General features: G+C 36.1%; 1 protein-coding gene across 2 annotated transcripts in view; it reads right to left on the reverse strand.

Moving 5' to 3' along the window:
- VPS13A (vacuolar protein sorting 13 homolog A) overlaps positions 1-15,606 on the reverse strand; it is a 97,577-nt gene that overhangs the window by 76,114 nt on the left and 5,857 nt on the right. For both annotated transcript variants that reach the window (XM_088522077.1, XM_088522078.1), the window contains exons 2-14: positions 10,917-10,960; positions 10,746-10,788; positions 9,566-9,661; positions 9,187-9,288; positions 7,348-7,457; positions 6,939-6,998; positions 5,746-5,805; positions 5,428-5,508; positions 4,899-4,956; positions 2,937-3,064; positions 2,624-2,730; positions 1,714-1,885; positions 1,193-1,255 (exon numbers count right to left, since the gene is read on the reverse strand). In XM_088522077.1, the coding sequence (XP_088378203.1) occupies positions 1,193-1,255; positions 1,714-1,885; positions 2,624-2,730; positions 2,937-3,064; positions 4,899-4,956; positions 5,428-5,508; positions 5,746-5,805; positions 6,939-6,998; positions 7,348-7,457; positions 9,187-9,288; positions 9,566-9,661; positions 10,746-10,788; positions 10,917-10,960 (1,124 nt within the window). The remainder of the gene's footprint in view (positions 1-1,192; positions 1,256-1,713; positions 1,886-2,623; positions 2,731-2,936; positions 3,065-4,898; positions 4,957-5,427; positions 5,509-5,745; positions 5,806-6,938; positions 6,999-7,347; positions 7,458-9,186; positions 9,289-9,565; positions 9,662-10,745; positions 10,789-10,916; positions 10,961-15,606) is intronic.

Here is a 15,606-nt window from a genome sequence, read left to right on the forward strand (position 1 = left end):
CATACTGATTTTTAATATCTGGAAATGATTTCAAAGACTTAGCTAACAGATCTTTCCAAAGATCATTCTCTCACACTTTTCAAATGTAGTACTTATCATTTAATCATTTGAAAATTCATTTAGTTGCAGCCTTCTCCAAGAACTATCAAGCCCTGCTTTTTAACTGCCACTGCGGCTTCACCATTACAAGAAAACAATATGAAATATTTTTTTGTAAACAGTATGGTCACACTGGACAAAAGAAGAATAAAAATCAACCAGAAGACAAAAAAGAGAGGAAGAAAGACTGAAAACTCTCCAGTACCTCTCCCTTATCTTAGAAAATGAAATAATAATTACACAGCACAAGCTGAAAATAAGTCAATATTAAATGAGAAATAAAGCCAAAAGACCATGAAAGGTATTCCAGTTCAGCCAAATAACCAAAGGCAACAAATGCACCATAGCTATGTGAGAGGCTGAAAAATAATCACACAAGCATTCAAATGTGAGTTTACACACAAAAAAAATAGAAGAAAAAATAAATTTATGGATTTGTTTACAGAGAAACTTGTTTTAGAAGTATTATACATATCACTGCAGCAATTGTGTTCATATCATGCCTAATGCACTCCAAAACAGAATTTGAAATTTCTCTTCCAGGGACTATGACAATAGATCTATTATCAACAGACAGTTAAACAACTTATTATCAACCAATAGGTAAACCTTAATAATAAACAGATAAATTCAGATTCTAAGCTTCACATGGCGAAAATTCTTAGTCACAGTGATTACAAATGGAGAAAAATCATTTTGAATATTTCAGAAAGTCTATGCTGTTTTCACTTTGGCTTCACAGAAAGACCTTCCAAGACCACGTTGAGGACTAAGTTATATACTAATTTAAGAAAAAAACATGAGTAATAAATAAAGTGGCACTATTTTTAAAACCATGTTTTCTTGATTTATTATAATTTTCAGTCAGAAACACTTCATCTAAACATTTCATCTAAAAGAACAGGTTCGTAAGCTACTTAGATTTCATTTGATTGCAGGCTAAAACTAACTATCCCTTATAATAATATGTGATATAAGGACAGTAAAAAGAGTAAAATTTATTATTTAAAGGCTAGAATTAAATTACACCTAAAGCATCCACAATTTTATGCCAATAGAGGTTCTTCACATCACTTAAAGGATGAAATTTTACCTCAACTTCGGCTTGTTGCCTCGCTAGAGTGATGTTGAAAATATCCAGGGTCTTTTCAAACTCCTAGAAAGGAAGTGAGAATTTTTTTTCCTTTAAAATTTCACTTGGCCAGATTTCAAAGCACACAATTTTACAATTAAAAAACAGTCCATAAGTCATTCAATGAAACCCAGTTCTTTAATAGGTCTGAAAGATTAAATAAATCTGAAAAGAACTTTCTTTAAATAAATCTGAGAAATAAATAAATCTGAATATAAATAAATAAAAATCTTTAAATAAATCTGAAAAGCAAAAGTACGTGAGTTTATTAAGCTTTCTTCACTGTAATTACTAATGAAAAAAATCCTTTATGCAGACTGTTCACAGAAAAAGGTACCAAGAGTACAAGTCAGCTCACTGAAAAGTTTTAGTGTAAATTAGTATTGACTTAGGAACATGCAAACACCGATGTTAAAGAAAATGGCAGGATGAATAAATTTCACATTCAACAATATTTAAGCCTTTGATGGAAGTAAACTAACCTCCAACAGCCTTAATATTTCTTCATTGGGTTTTTTGGACGTTATCTTTGTTTTATAGATCTCTTTGTAGTTCTTCACTTGTTTCCTGTGGTGCCGAATATGTTCCCACGACCACATCTGGAGCTTTGGTTGAACATTTACCTCAAGGATGCCATAAATAACATATTTCCACCTAAAAGCAAGGACAAATGAACTATGCTTTTATGCTGGCATACTGAAAAGACTGCTAGAACCACTCAGACTAGTGCTAAATACTGCTTCAAGTTGTGAAACAGTGAAATCCCTTGTCTAACATCACCGTCGGGGCAACAAAAGAAATCAAGGATTTGAATTTTTTTTCACTCAAATTCCAGATGTTGCTATTTCCTAAACCTAGAAAGTACTGAGTTTGTTACAAGAGTACACACTAGTGTGCATGTTGCACATGTGCATATATATACATTTAGACTTAACCATACACATGAGTACATATGTATATGTATATTTACATACACAAACACAGATAAATATTTTCTAGATAGATATATATTTACAGGAAAATATTAAAAATATTCAACTTCCATCTATTTCAAAGATTTATATATTTTTAGATAATAGCTTTGTGTGTACACTGTTACAGAACAATGAAATTCATTCATCAGAAGAGAGTTAAGGTATTTAAAGATTATTCAACTTAAGTTTCATTTAAGATAGCAGGTGCAAGCTTTCAAATATTTTGTCCTTGTCTTTCAAATGCCTTTTAGTATTTGCAAATAATTTTGTGCTTAAGAACAGCACAAAACAATACAGAAGATAGGGCTTCAGGAACAAACAAATTCTAACATCTTGAAAAGTAAAAAAAAAAAACACCCCTGAAAATTATTTCAAATGAACAACTAATAAATTATTTTCATTATCTTATGACTCTTACCATATCCTGGCATGGTTGTGCAATGGAACATCAGGTCTGTATTTCCTATACGGTAGATTTCGAGTCATCATATCAATAGACTCTAGGAGCTCCATAACACTGAAGTACTGAAAGAAATTGCAAGCACAGATTATAACTGTCTTCCGAGAACAGTATAAACGAGGTAATTCTTGAACGCGAAAATAAGTCTCAAAGAAAAACAAGACTAAAGAAAACAGTCAAAATTATTTTTACATTTCAGTCTCTTTTTCGTTATTTTTGTAAAACTAACTTTTTATCATATTACAGACAACTTCAAAAGAGTAGTTTATACCTGTGGCTTATTGAATTCAACTGTTATATCCTGTAAATTTACATCTAAATCCATTTTTGGTGTTGAAAAGTCAACATCTGATCGAGGATTCATAAGGAGTTTTGCTTTAGCTGAAATTGGGCGAAATACTATAAAACACAAGAAAGTACAATAAAGTTATTTAAGACTGCCATTAAAAATACAATTTACTAGCTATCAGGTTAATCCCAGATCATTCATTCAAAAATGCTAGACTTCAGGATATAAAGACATGATCAATATGGCTTAAAATTAAACACAATCCATACTCAATTTCCATTTTTATTCTGCCAATACTGTAAGTGAAACATTTTCACATGATTTCTATATACAATATCACAAGGCAGATCCTTCAAGTAATACTTAGAGTAAATTGAAGTTGTGTTGCTACGATACAAGCTATTTAGTGTTAAGCATTATTAAGCATTGATCAAGCAATTTGTGTTTGAATTAATCTAATTTATGATAAGGATTTTTTCCATGCTTCAAGATTACACATTAACGTAGATTTTCAAAAACTTTACACATTAAGAAGAAAAATTGACTGTTCTTTTATGCTACTCATGTTTTCAATTGTTTGGTAAGTTCTAACCCTGGTAAAACCAGGCATTCGCGTTTTTAACTCAGTGCTCAGGTAAGCCCAGAACAATCAATTATATGCTAAGCACATGGGAAAATGAGTACTGATACTTAGAGCATAAGCGTTTTACCCGTTTTCAATCAATTTGGCAGCCATAGGCATTCAATATAGCCATCAAGAATTATGTTTGTTTTACTTTTTTTTTTTTTTTTTTTTTTTAAGCAAGTGACTCAACAATGAGAATTTTTATTATGGAAAATTTCTTTGATTTCAACACAAATACTTACCATATAAACAACAAATATTCTAAATTCACAGACAGGTAGAAATAGGATTTTTTTTTCCAGATGAGATACCATCTACTTTTGATTCAGTTTAAACCAAGTACTGCTTGTAGTAATGTAGTTTATTTTTTGTTCCAAGTATCTTACATGGAGGCACAGTTGTTTTCCACTAATTTCTCCCTGCAGTTAGCATTTTAAATTTCATTTTTCACTCTTTGCAAGTACATATAATTGCATAGTTCACACGGAAAAAGCAATTACCGCTTGCCTATCCATGCTTCAATCTAGAAAACCACTTTGAAAGATCCTGCTTTTTCATTTCGTACAGAATATAGGCATGATAGAGGCCTTAAAATATCTGTCCTCATCTCTCATGATACTGCTGAATTTTAACAACGTAAATCCTGACATCCGAAGTTTTGTCTTCAGCTATTTTGGACTTCTACATAAAGATTTGAACAACAGATGATGTCTGTGCCTATTTTCATCCAAAATAGTACTTTTCTTTCTTCTAAAAAAAAGTTAAAGCTATAAAATGACAGATAAGGAATCAAAATAAACTGCTAATATTTTTCTCTTTTTTGTGTGTGTGTGATTTGCAGAGATCTGCATAAAATGTTTCCTCTGTTCAAGCTAATGTAGAGCAAAAAATATTCTGCAAAGTTGAGGACAACTCAACTTACATACTTAATAGAGGACAATTCTCTTCAAAAGCTATTCTGCCTTCTGAACAAGTTCTAAAAAAATCATACAGAGGCACTTATGTATGACAGCTCACTATCTTCTCTACAATAAAATGCAGCAACCAGCAACTCTGAATGGAGCAAACATAATTTAAAAAAATAAACTAAGCAAAATTAAAAGTACAAAAAAGTACAGATATTGTACAGTATTCAATAGCACAGCCATATTTCTGGAGGAAACAAAAACAAAAAACAACAACAACAAACAAACAACAACAAAACACACACACACACACCATAGTGCACTCTCTACTATGATTTCTCAGTAACAGCCATGTGAAGTAAAGCATTCAAATATATTACATTTACAAATGAAATATGAAATAATACCACTTACCAAAATCATAACCCTCTGGAATTACATTGCGGCAGGCAACTCCCTGTTTTAAGTTAACCTACACATATAACAAAGTTAAAAACAAGCTGTATTTGCATTTCATGATAAACTTCTAAAATAGAAAACATATATATTTTAATATGGGCTTCAGATAATTCCTCTGATACAGAGTACAGTTCACAACAATTCAGCTTAAGTTAAAACATAATAACATCTATTTATTAAAGGACTACCATTTTAGCTAAATTAAATGACTAAATATTTAGTGGTTTTTGTGTAACTGATAGTGGTTTTTGTATAACTGATAACTGGCAAAGGACATCTTGCTTAACTTCTACAGAGAGGTGAAGTTGTACTTCAGTCACATAAAAGCCTTTTACACACACCGTTTTTGTTCCTAAAAGTCATTACTAACTAGACAATTTCATGAGCCATTGAAACAAACAAAAGTAGAACTGAACATGAAGCACACTAAACATGTTAGGACGTGAACTGAACTACTAGGTACCTTATCACATGCTTTACTTACCAAAGATTCTTCATAACCATTATGATAGAACATCTCAGATTTCACATTCCAATAGGCAAAAAAATTATCTAGTCGTACAAGCTGAAAATACAATGAAACATAAATAAATCCACTGACAAATTTTGAATGAATAATTTGAATTTCACAGAGTCTGGATGAATTAAATTTTTCAAAATGCTCCTCACAGATCAGACACCTTCTATTTCATAATCTGTAGAGTTATAACTTTTCTTGATATTACTTTCCTTATGAGCATTTAAATTTTTAAATAGCTTGTATTACAATAACTCTTTCTTTAGCATATAGTTTATATTGTACCTTGTAGAACAACTTGGCAGTTTCATCATGTAAACATGGATTCCAGTTCTTATCTGAGGTCTGAAAAGAGATTCAGGAAAGTTACTCTGATTTTATAATATCCCAATCCTGCTGCTTTAATCTTAGAATCATCACTGAAATACGTTAGTAAAACACACAAGAACAAAATCATAACTAAACACCACTGGAAATAATAGGAGAGTTTCTTTAAGTGGATTAAGCCTTTATTTTCTTAATTGGAACTCCATCAGACTACTTTCCCCAAAACATACATATATCTTCAGTGATTGTTGGAATGTATTCAGAAAAATTTGTAAAATTATATTTTCAGTATTGCAAACTGTGATCTTTTACCAGAATTATTTTAGGCAGGTTTTATGGAAAGGGATAAACAAAGGACTAGAATTCTTTTCAAATCTGAAAGCAGCATTTTAGTTTGAGCAAAACAAAAATATTTCATGTTATCACATGTTTTCTATGTTGATATGAAAGGCATTTCACGAGTAAAACAGTAAGAATAGCAGGAACTTTTTGTTTGTTATGGATACAGTACTTTTATTTGCATGAAGGAGTTGGCAAAAAGCTTTGCCAACAAATATTCATAAGACAATTCTATCCATTCAACAGAATAAAACAGTATTTACTCAGATACGTAGTCTTTAAAATTATTAGCCATTGAACAGAAGCTACTGAATCAGAGAGAGCAACTTAGCAGAATCAACATATTGCATTACTTAGTAATCTTCCAGAAAAAATGTGAAGTACTTGTGCAGACTACTATTACTATCTTAAATTGGAAAATGTAGGTCAAAGATTTGAGCTCTCCAGCTCAAAACAGGATATCATTCTCATTAATTTTCTAAATAGTAAGAAGTTCATTTCTCAGGGCTTATGGCAATGCTGCCATTTACAAATGCTGTATTTCAACACTGCAGCAGAGTGTGGTGCTTGCAACAACACAGTGTAGCAGGCAGAATAATCTTTATGAAGGTCCACTCTTTCTCCCCACCATGTTCAGGACAACCACCACTAGTATTTATGATATGGTGAAGGAAGTAGTTACATATGGGCATACTTTCAATATACAGTACCCTAGCAGAAAGAACATCAATATACAAAAGCTTGACTTGGTGATAAATTATAATCAAATGCAAGTGATTTAACAATTGCTTTTAAATGAAAATATACATTACCTGCAAGCTCAGATTCTGAAGAGAAATGCCAAATGACAAGGGGTTGTTCTGATTTGTGATCTAATAGAAGGAAAAAATGACAAAAAAATCAAAATTTAGACTTAAAAATAAAAACCTGAAAATGAATATATGTATGTGTATAAGTGTGTGCACACATACACATACATACAAACATAGATATTTTGCAAAAATTGGACAGCTTTATCCTCTATATACTCAAACTCACCCACATAAAAATCTGTATGCTTTGGTAAAACGTATTTATCTATTTTTATTTTAAAATTTACTTTCAAAATTTTAACAAGATTCTCTCAATGTAAAAAGCAAAAGAAGGATGAAAAAACAGCCCAGTTCCTAGTTTAATGTTATAGTACCCAACACTATACAGTAAATATACAAAAGTACTTACATCATCTTCATAGCGAACATGGATGTTGGAAATTTTCACCTGAAGATTTTTGATGACCTGAGTTACTAATTTTTCAACAAAACTGTCTTGCTTCTCTTCTTTTACTTTATCTAAGTGGAAAGAAAAAAAAGGTTATTTTATTTCCACACAACTCAGTTTAAAGAGGAAAATAATTTTAAAAGTAAAAATATGTTTTAGTTTACAAAAAAGGCAACAGTTTTGCACCTAACCAGATGTTAGAAACACCAAAATCAAGAATCAAATCATTCACATCTACACATATTTACACCAGAATAACATCATTTAATAGATATCTGAATTTTGTATTATACACTACTCTAATTGCATAAACCTCTAACCTTTCAGTATATTCTGTAACATCAGTATACTCCATAATATCAAAATTTCTACTTAAGATGAGGAGACTTAACATATTCCAAATAAATGAAACAGAACCTTTAAAATGCTGTAAGTCTAAGAGTTCTTTGGTGCTGTAAGCCAAGATAAATTGTGTCTTACTAGAGAAGAGGTGACTTAAGACAAGGTATGACACTTGTCTCTTGGTTTCATATTTACCTGCTTATTTACATCAGACCATGTCATCCTTCAAACCTTTTTATTTTCAGGATGCTCCTTCTGCAGTAAGGATGCCATATAACACATATATATAGATATATATGCATATGCATGTATACATAGGATACATACATAATCACAGAATCATAGAATGCTTAAGGTTGGAAGGGACCTCTAGAGGTCATCTAGTCCAACCCCCTGCACACGCAGGGTCACCTAGAGCACGTGGCACAGGACTGCGTCCAAGCGGGTTTGGAAGATCTCCAGAGAAGGAGACTCCACAACCTCTCTGGGCAGCCTGTTCCAGTGCTCTGTCACCCTCACTGTTAAAAAAATTTTCCTCAAGTTCCTGTGGAACTTTTGGTGCCTCAGTTTGTGGCCATTAGCTTTAGTTCTGTCAGTGGCCACCACTGAAAAGAGACCAGCACCATCCTCTTCTTTCCCTCCCTTGAGGTGCTTGTAGACACTGATTAGATCCCCTCTCAGCCTTCTCTTCTCCAGGCTGAACAGGCCCAGCTCCCTCAGCCTCTCCTCATAGGGCAGATGTTCCAGGCCCCTGATCATCCTTGTGGCCCTGCGCTGGACTCCCTCCAGCAGCTCCACATCCCTCTTGTACTGTGGAGCCCAGAACTGGACACAATACTCCAGATGCGGCCTCACCAGGGCTGAGTAGAGGGGCAGGATCACCTCCCTCGACCTGCTGGAGATGCTCTTCTTAATGCACCCGAGGATCCCATTGGCCTTCTTGGCCACGAGGGCACACTGCTGCCTCATGGTCAACTTGTCGTCCACCATGACACATACAGTGGTGTTTCGTACATATATGTTATATGTATATGTACATATGTGTATATGTACAACATACATATAACAACATATATATACATTCACTGGAAATAGGAGAGGTTCAATTACAGGTTATTATTAATAGGTTATTATATATGACATATGTACATATATACGTATATGTACATATATACGTGTGTGTGAATGTATATTTTTATATATATGACTCAGTGTGAACAAATCATCTGATCTTCATCTGAAGGTCAACAATACTCTGCACAAAAATATTCAATACTGCATAGCCAACAAGTACTTGACACTTTGGCAGGGTTATAACAACTTCTCACAGGGAGTGTGAATCTGTAAATTATCTTAAAATATCTAGAAGGAAATATTTGCAATTTAAGTAGAAAACTCAGTTGTATTAAACAAATACAAAGAAATAGCATCACTTCCTCTAGCTTTTCCCACACTTACCTTGGTCAGCTATTTTCTGCTTTGCTTCCTCTATCCTTTGCAGTTCTCTTTGCCTTGCTTCCAAGAGCTGTTTGGATTCTTTTTCTGCATCATATTTTATGCCTAAATACACAATGCAAGAAAAAATAAGACAAAAAAAACCTTAAACATTTTGGGGGGGATACTGTTTCCCTTTTTAATCTAAAGTAATTCACATTTTATTAACAACAAAAAATTAAACTAAATCAGAACTACTGGAAGATATCCTATGGAAATTATCTACTTGAATTTAGTGAGAATATCTCCTAGGAATAAAGTTCATGAAAGCAGTATCGAACAATTACAGACACTTCTGAAATCCCACCAATCTTTATTTCTCTATTCCTCTATATTAACTTACTGGCTGTGGGTACGATAAGCAAATAAACTCCATCAAGAACTGCCTCTACGGGTTGAGTATAAAGGTTTTGCCATGGAATCTGCAGGTTAAGTTGACCTACAAATGCAAAAGAAAACGCTTGAGCTATATAGTTAAGTGTTTGACCAAAAAAAAGATTAAAGATTAGTAAGATAGATCACAACAGGACTCACAACAAAATTCTAGACTGAAGGATCATATCAGACAGGAAAAAAGAAAAAAAAAAAACATGCCTTGGGGGGCCTGAGTCATTTGGGTTGTCTGTTTGCTTGCACAGCACACAAATGAACAATAAGCAAGTTTTTCCAACAACAAACGTAGTAAGTCTTACAGTTCCTCTCCTTACTGCTTTGACTACGCTCTTTCTTCTTAACAACCTCTCCTCCCTTCCATATCCACTGCAACACTCTCATAAAAAAAAGAATATGGGCAGGTCATACATAACTGGCCAGCTATTGCTGCCATACAAAGACAAGTTTTAAAATACAATTTTTTTATTCTTTATTGTGACCCTTCTCCACAGAATAAGTCTATGTGTCTGCAAGCATAAGGAGCAGTGGATCCCAAGGGGACCATGTCTCTCATTTTTCATACAATTGTCAGTTTTAACAAACTTAAAGATCAGAGATACGAAAAGTATATGCTTTCAGAACAGGTTTCAGAGAAGCAAAATGTTTTTAGATTTATTTTTGTGCTTTAAGAAATACTTTCTTTTTATGAGTTAGTTAACTTGTACTGCAAAAACATTTTGTATATGCAGAACAAAAAGAGAAAGGAGGATAAAGGATGAAGAGGGGGATCAACACCACTTCTGAAGTTTGCTAAAAAAAAAAAAAAAAAAAAAAAGAGATCCAGTATTGCCTAGCTGTTAATCTTTGCTATGATGGATTCTTTACTCTTTAGTATTGAAGTCTCATATATATCTTAACTTTACCATCTTAGCTCTAGGAAAGAAGTATCTTCCAACAGCTAGTTGTTTCAGATGAAACAAACTTCAGAGTATACAAAATATGCAAATCAAGACAACTAGAGAAATTACTGGTTTAGGATGCCTAAGACTACTATCAAGGAAGGGTATTTATTAATTCTTGCATTACTGAAACACATATTACAAAATATAATTTAGCAATGTGTCAAGCATGTATTAAAAGATCTAACTTACCAATATGTCCTGCTTTAACTTTAAATGGTACATCCAGCTGACTCTGTTAAAAAAAAAAAAAAAGATTTTATTTAAAAGGTTGTGTATTCCAAAATACGAACAGAAAAGAGCAATTCAGTATGTTGTCCAATAATTCATTTTTACAATAGTACTATTTTTGTTTTTACTCACCAGTGCATTTTCTTTTATTTCAAGATTCTTCAGTGCTACAGCCCCTAGAAGTCAAGAAGCCAACATTTTAAAATTTAGAAAGTCAGCAGTGGTACAAATTAAACATCTTTAAGTCTAAATCCATGGTCTTTGACCTTTGGTTCTCCAAGTTTTGGGGGTGAAAGATACCCACACATTAAATATCACACAAAAGTACCCACAAAATCGCCATGAAAGCTCATTAAGGATACAATGTTCATATTTGCTACAAAACAATCTCCCTTTGAGACTTTCCCATGGAGCTTTCGTAAGATGGGAAGAAAAGGAGATTCCACAAAGTAAAGCAGGGTGGAAATGACTGCCACATTTTATGAGAAGCCCCCTAAAACTAACAATTTGCTTCTTTATTTTCAGCCATCTGCTTCCTATGCTTTTGTAAAGGCTATAAGCTATGTTACAATGCCACACAACATCCTATTTGGATGTTACGTATGATGCCACATACATCCTATTTGTAGGAGATGTTAAGGTGGGGGGTAGCCTTGGCTGCAGTGACCATGAGTTAGTGGAGTTCGGGATCCAATGAGGAGGTGGCAGGGCTGTAAGTAGCCTTGCAACGATGGACTTCAGGAGGGCCAACTTTAGCCTCTTCAGAGACCTCCTCAGAAGAATCCCATGGGCTAGAGCTCTAGAAGGCAAGGGGGCCCAAGAGAGCTGGTTAGTTTTCAAGCAGCACTTCCTCCATGCCCAGCAACAGTGCATCCCTGTGTGTAAGTCTGGCAGAGAGGGCAGGAGACCTGTGTGGATGAGCAGGGAGCTTGTGGCAATGCTCACGCAGAAGGCAGCGGTATACAGAATGTGGAAAAAAGGACAGGTCCCCTGAGAGAAATACAGGAACATAGTCAGGAAATGCAGAGATGTGACAAGGAAAGCTAAGGCGCGGTTGGAATGCAATCTGGTAAGGGATGTTAAAAATAACAAGAAAAAATTCTTCAAATACATTAACAGCAAAAGGAAGATCAGGGAAAACGTGGGTCCGCTGGCGGACGGGATGGGCACCCTGGTTACAAATAACACAGAAAAAGCAGAGTTGCTCAATGCCTTCTTTGCTTCGGTGTTTACCAAGGGCAGCCCATTAGAGCCCCAGGCCCTAGGGACAGGAAAAGAAGCCAGTGGAGAGGAAGACTTGCCCTGGGTAGAGGAAGATTGGGTCAGAGAGCACCTAAGGAAACTTGATACCCACAAATCCATGGGCCCTGATGGGATGTACCCCAGAGTGCTGCGAGAGCTGGCAGAGGTCATAGCTAAGCCGCTCTCCATCATCTTTGAAAGATCCTGGAGAACGGGGGAGGTGCCGGAGCACTGGAAGAAGGCCAATGTCCCGCCAGTCTTCAAAAAAGGCAAGAAGGAGGACCCAGGCAACTACAGTGGACAGTGAGCCTCACCTCCGTCCCCGGAAAAGTGATGGAACGGCTCATACTGGCTGTTGTCTCCAGGCATATGGAGGACAAGAAGGTGCTCAAGAGTACTCAGCATGCATTCACTAAGGGGAAATCTTGCTTGACTAATATGATGAAATGACCAGCTGGATAGACGAGGGGAGAGCGGTGGATGTCGTCTATCTTGACTTCACCAAGGCTTTTGACACCGTCCCTCACAACATCCTCCTGGGCAAGCTCCGGAAGTGTGGGATAGATGAGTAGACAGTGAGGTTGATTAGGAACTGGCTGGATGGCAGAGCTCAGAGGGTGGTGATCAGTGGTGAAGAGTCTAGTTGGAGGCCTGTAGCTAGCAGGGTCCCCCAGGGATCAGTCCTTGGTCCTGTCCTGTTCAATTTATTCATCAATGACCTGGATGAAGGCACAGAGTGCTCCCTCAGCAAGTTTGCTGATGATACCAAACTGGGAGGAGTAGCCGATACCCCAGAGGGCTGTGCTGCCATCCAAAGGAACCTGGACAGACTGGACAACCGGGCAGTGAAAAACCTCATGAAATTCAACAAGGCCAAGTGCAAGATCCTGCACCTGGGGAGGAATAACCCCAGACACCCATACAGGCTGGGGACTGACCTTCTGGAGAGCAGCTCTGCAGAGAGGGACCTGGGTGTCATGGTGGACGACAAGTTGACCATGAGGCAGCAGTGTGCCCTCGTGGCCAAGAAGGCCAATGGGATCCTCGGGTGCATTAAGAAGAGCGTCTCCAGCAGGTCGAGGGAGGTGATCCTGCCCCTCTACTCAGCCCTGGTGAGGCCGCATCTGGAGTATTGTGTCCAGTTCTGGGCTCCACAGTACAAGAGGGATGTGGAGCTGCTGGAGGGAGTCCAGCGCAGGGCTACAAGGATGATCAGGGGCCTGGAACATCTGCCCTACGAGGAGAGACTGAGGGAGCTGGGCCTGTTCAGCCTGGAGAAGAGAAGGCTGAGAGGGGATCTAATCAGTGTCTACAAGCACCTCAAGGGAGGGAAAGAAGAGGATGGTGCTGGTCTCTTTTCAGTGGTGGCCACTGACAGAACTAAAGCTAATGGCCACAAACTGAGGCACCAAAAGTTCCACAGGAACTTGAGGAAAATTTTTTTAACAGTGAGGGTGACAGAGCACTGGAACAGGCTGCCCAGAGAGGTTGTGGAGTCTCCTTCTCTGGAGATCTTCCAAACCCGCTTGGATGCAGTCCTGTGCCACGTGCTCTAGGTGACCCTGCGTGTGCAGGGGGTTGGACTAGATGATCTCTAGAGGTCCCTTCCAACCCTAAGCATTCTATGATTCTATGATCTGCAGCAACTGTTTAGCTCTAAATAAAAACCTTTGCAAGTTATCGTATAATTGCTACAAAACCATTTATCTCAATAAGGTCAAAGGTCAATATGTCTCTGCCAGAAAAAAAAGTGGTCCCTGTTAAGTAGCTCTCTGCTGCTAGCATCCATTAGAGCAGCGATGAATTACTCAGAGGGGAAAGAAAAAAAAAAAAAGGCACTTCATCATTATTAGTTCCTTCAGCTTTCATGCCAGCTCTACAATATACTACCTTAAATTATCGTAACTAGTTCAATATTTTATTTACATATTTATATTAAATGTCCTATTTGTCTATACGCCAGTGAGACGCGGAAAACTGAAACCAAGCCCTATATAGAATCCTATGCAAGTGATTAAATTGCTGACGAGCAGTTAATTGGACTAAAAAGTTCTATTATTTCATATACCTCAGATCTCATCATTCTGGAATTTTGAACCTTCATCTGTTTCTACACATTCCAGTAAACACATGCTTGTCTTTCTCTTAGTGTACACTTACAAGCTTATGGAAAGCCCACAGAAAGTAAATCTAACAGTTAAATATGTCAAGACAACAATAAAATCCTGTAAATACAGAAAAATTTACTTTATTTCCAAGGTCTCTTTTTATAATACAATCTACATTACAAATCTGATATTATAGGCAAAGAGTTAACTCATTACTTAAGAATGTAAACCTAGCTGGAAGCAATGGCTTCTGCAAATTCTACAAGAAGGATTGAGCACCTGCAACAATTACCATCAAATTACTTGTACACTGCTAACACATGCACATGGAACAGACACCCGATACGGCAGAACAGAGACATAAATGAGATTCTGAAAACCAGATGTACACTACATGTCTGGAAAGTCATGTGACTTGGGAACTTGAGATTGACCAAATAATTCATTCCTTTCGGGGACTCAAATTAGAAATGAGCAGACTTTTGGGAAGACAAAGACTCCAAGAGGAAGATACATATATTCTTGCGGTTACAAAGTGATGATGGCAGTTGACGACTGTTAAAAAGTACCACCAATTCTAAGGAATAGGATTCTAATCTCAAAAATTGCATCCTTACAAAGAGTTGATTCAAGTTACTGAATTTGTTTTCAAAAAATGTTCTGGTAAAATAATGACCGATTTTAGGGTACTCAAAGTACTGTATGGTTTTGACTGATTTAAAGTATTCATCACAGTAAGTTATAAACAGCTTCCAGTAGCACATTTCTCTAATATGCTGCTATCAGCAAGCGGTTCTGCTTTTAAACTTTACAGTACATCTAGATTGACAAGATTATTAGTAAAGAATAAAATAAAGAAAGCACTCCCAGTATCAATCTAATAACAATAGTCCAATAAGCAATGCGACAGTATATATTCACTGTTGGAGTCCATTCCACTCAAAATTTATTCTCTGACAAAGCTGACGCTGCACACATAACTAGAGCACTCATTATACAAAGTTTTACTATGTGAGGAAGAGGGGAAAAAAAAAAAAAGGCAAGTAACTCTAATGGTATAAAGAACAAGGATTCGGGTTCATAACCCAATTACAACAGGTTAAATTTTTGCATGTCAGCTGAGCAATGATAAACATTCATAAGCATAGTCTAAAACTACATGACACATTAGGCAATTTAACTGGGTCTAGTTTCTTTGGCTTCTACCCTTTACTAAGTAAAATTATCCTTCATTTACTGAAGGCATAGATTATGCCACATTTCAAGTGAGGCATGGCAATTTAAGCTGTAATTTGACAGCCCTAATGCTTCTAGAAGTGAGGTACTATAAAGTAAGCAAGGATTGTTACCCCAAGCATTTACAAAATATAGTTTGTGATAGAGAAGCACAGCTTTTGTTACCTGAGCACATCATGCTGTTTCAGCACAGACGGCATCAACACTGTTTCAAACATGATGGTTTTGACAATTCT

Source organism: Tinamus guttatus, unplaced genomic scaffold (assembly GCF_059628265.1).
Source record: "Tinamus guttatus ecotype Peru unplaced genomic scaffold, ASM5962826v1 Tinamus_guttatus_pri_ptg000146l, whole genome shotgun sequence".
Lineage (NCBI taxonomy): Eukaryota > Metazoa > Chordata > Aves > Tinamiformes > Tinamidae > Tinamus > Tinamus guttatus.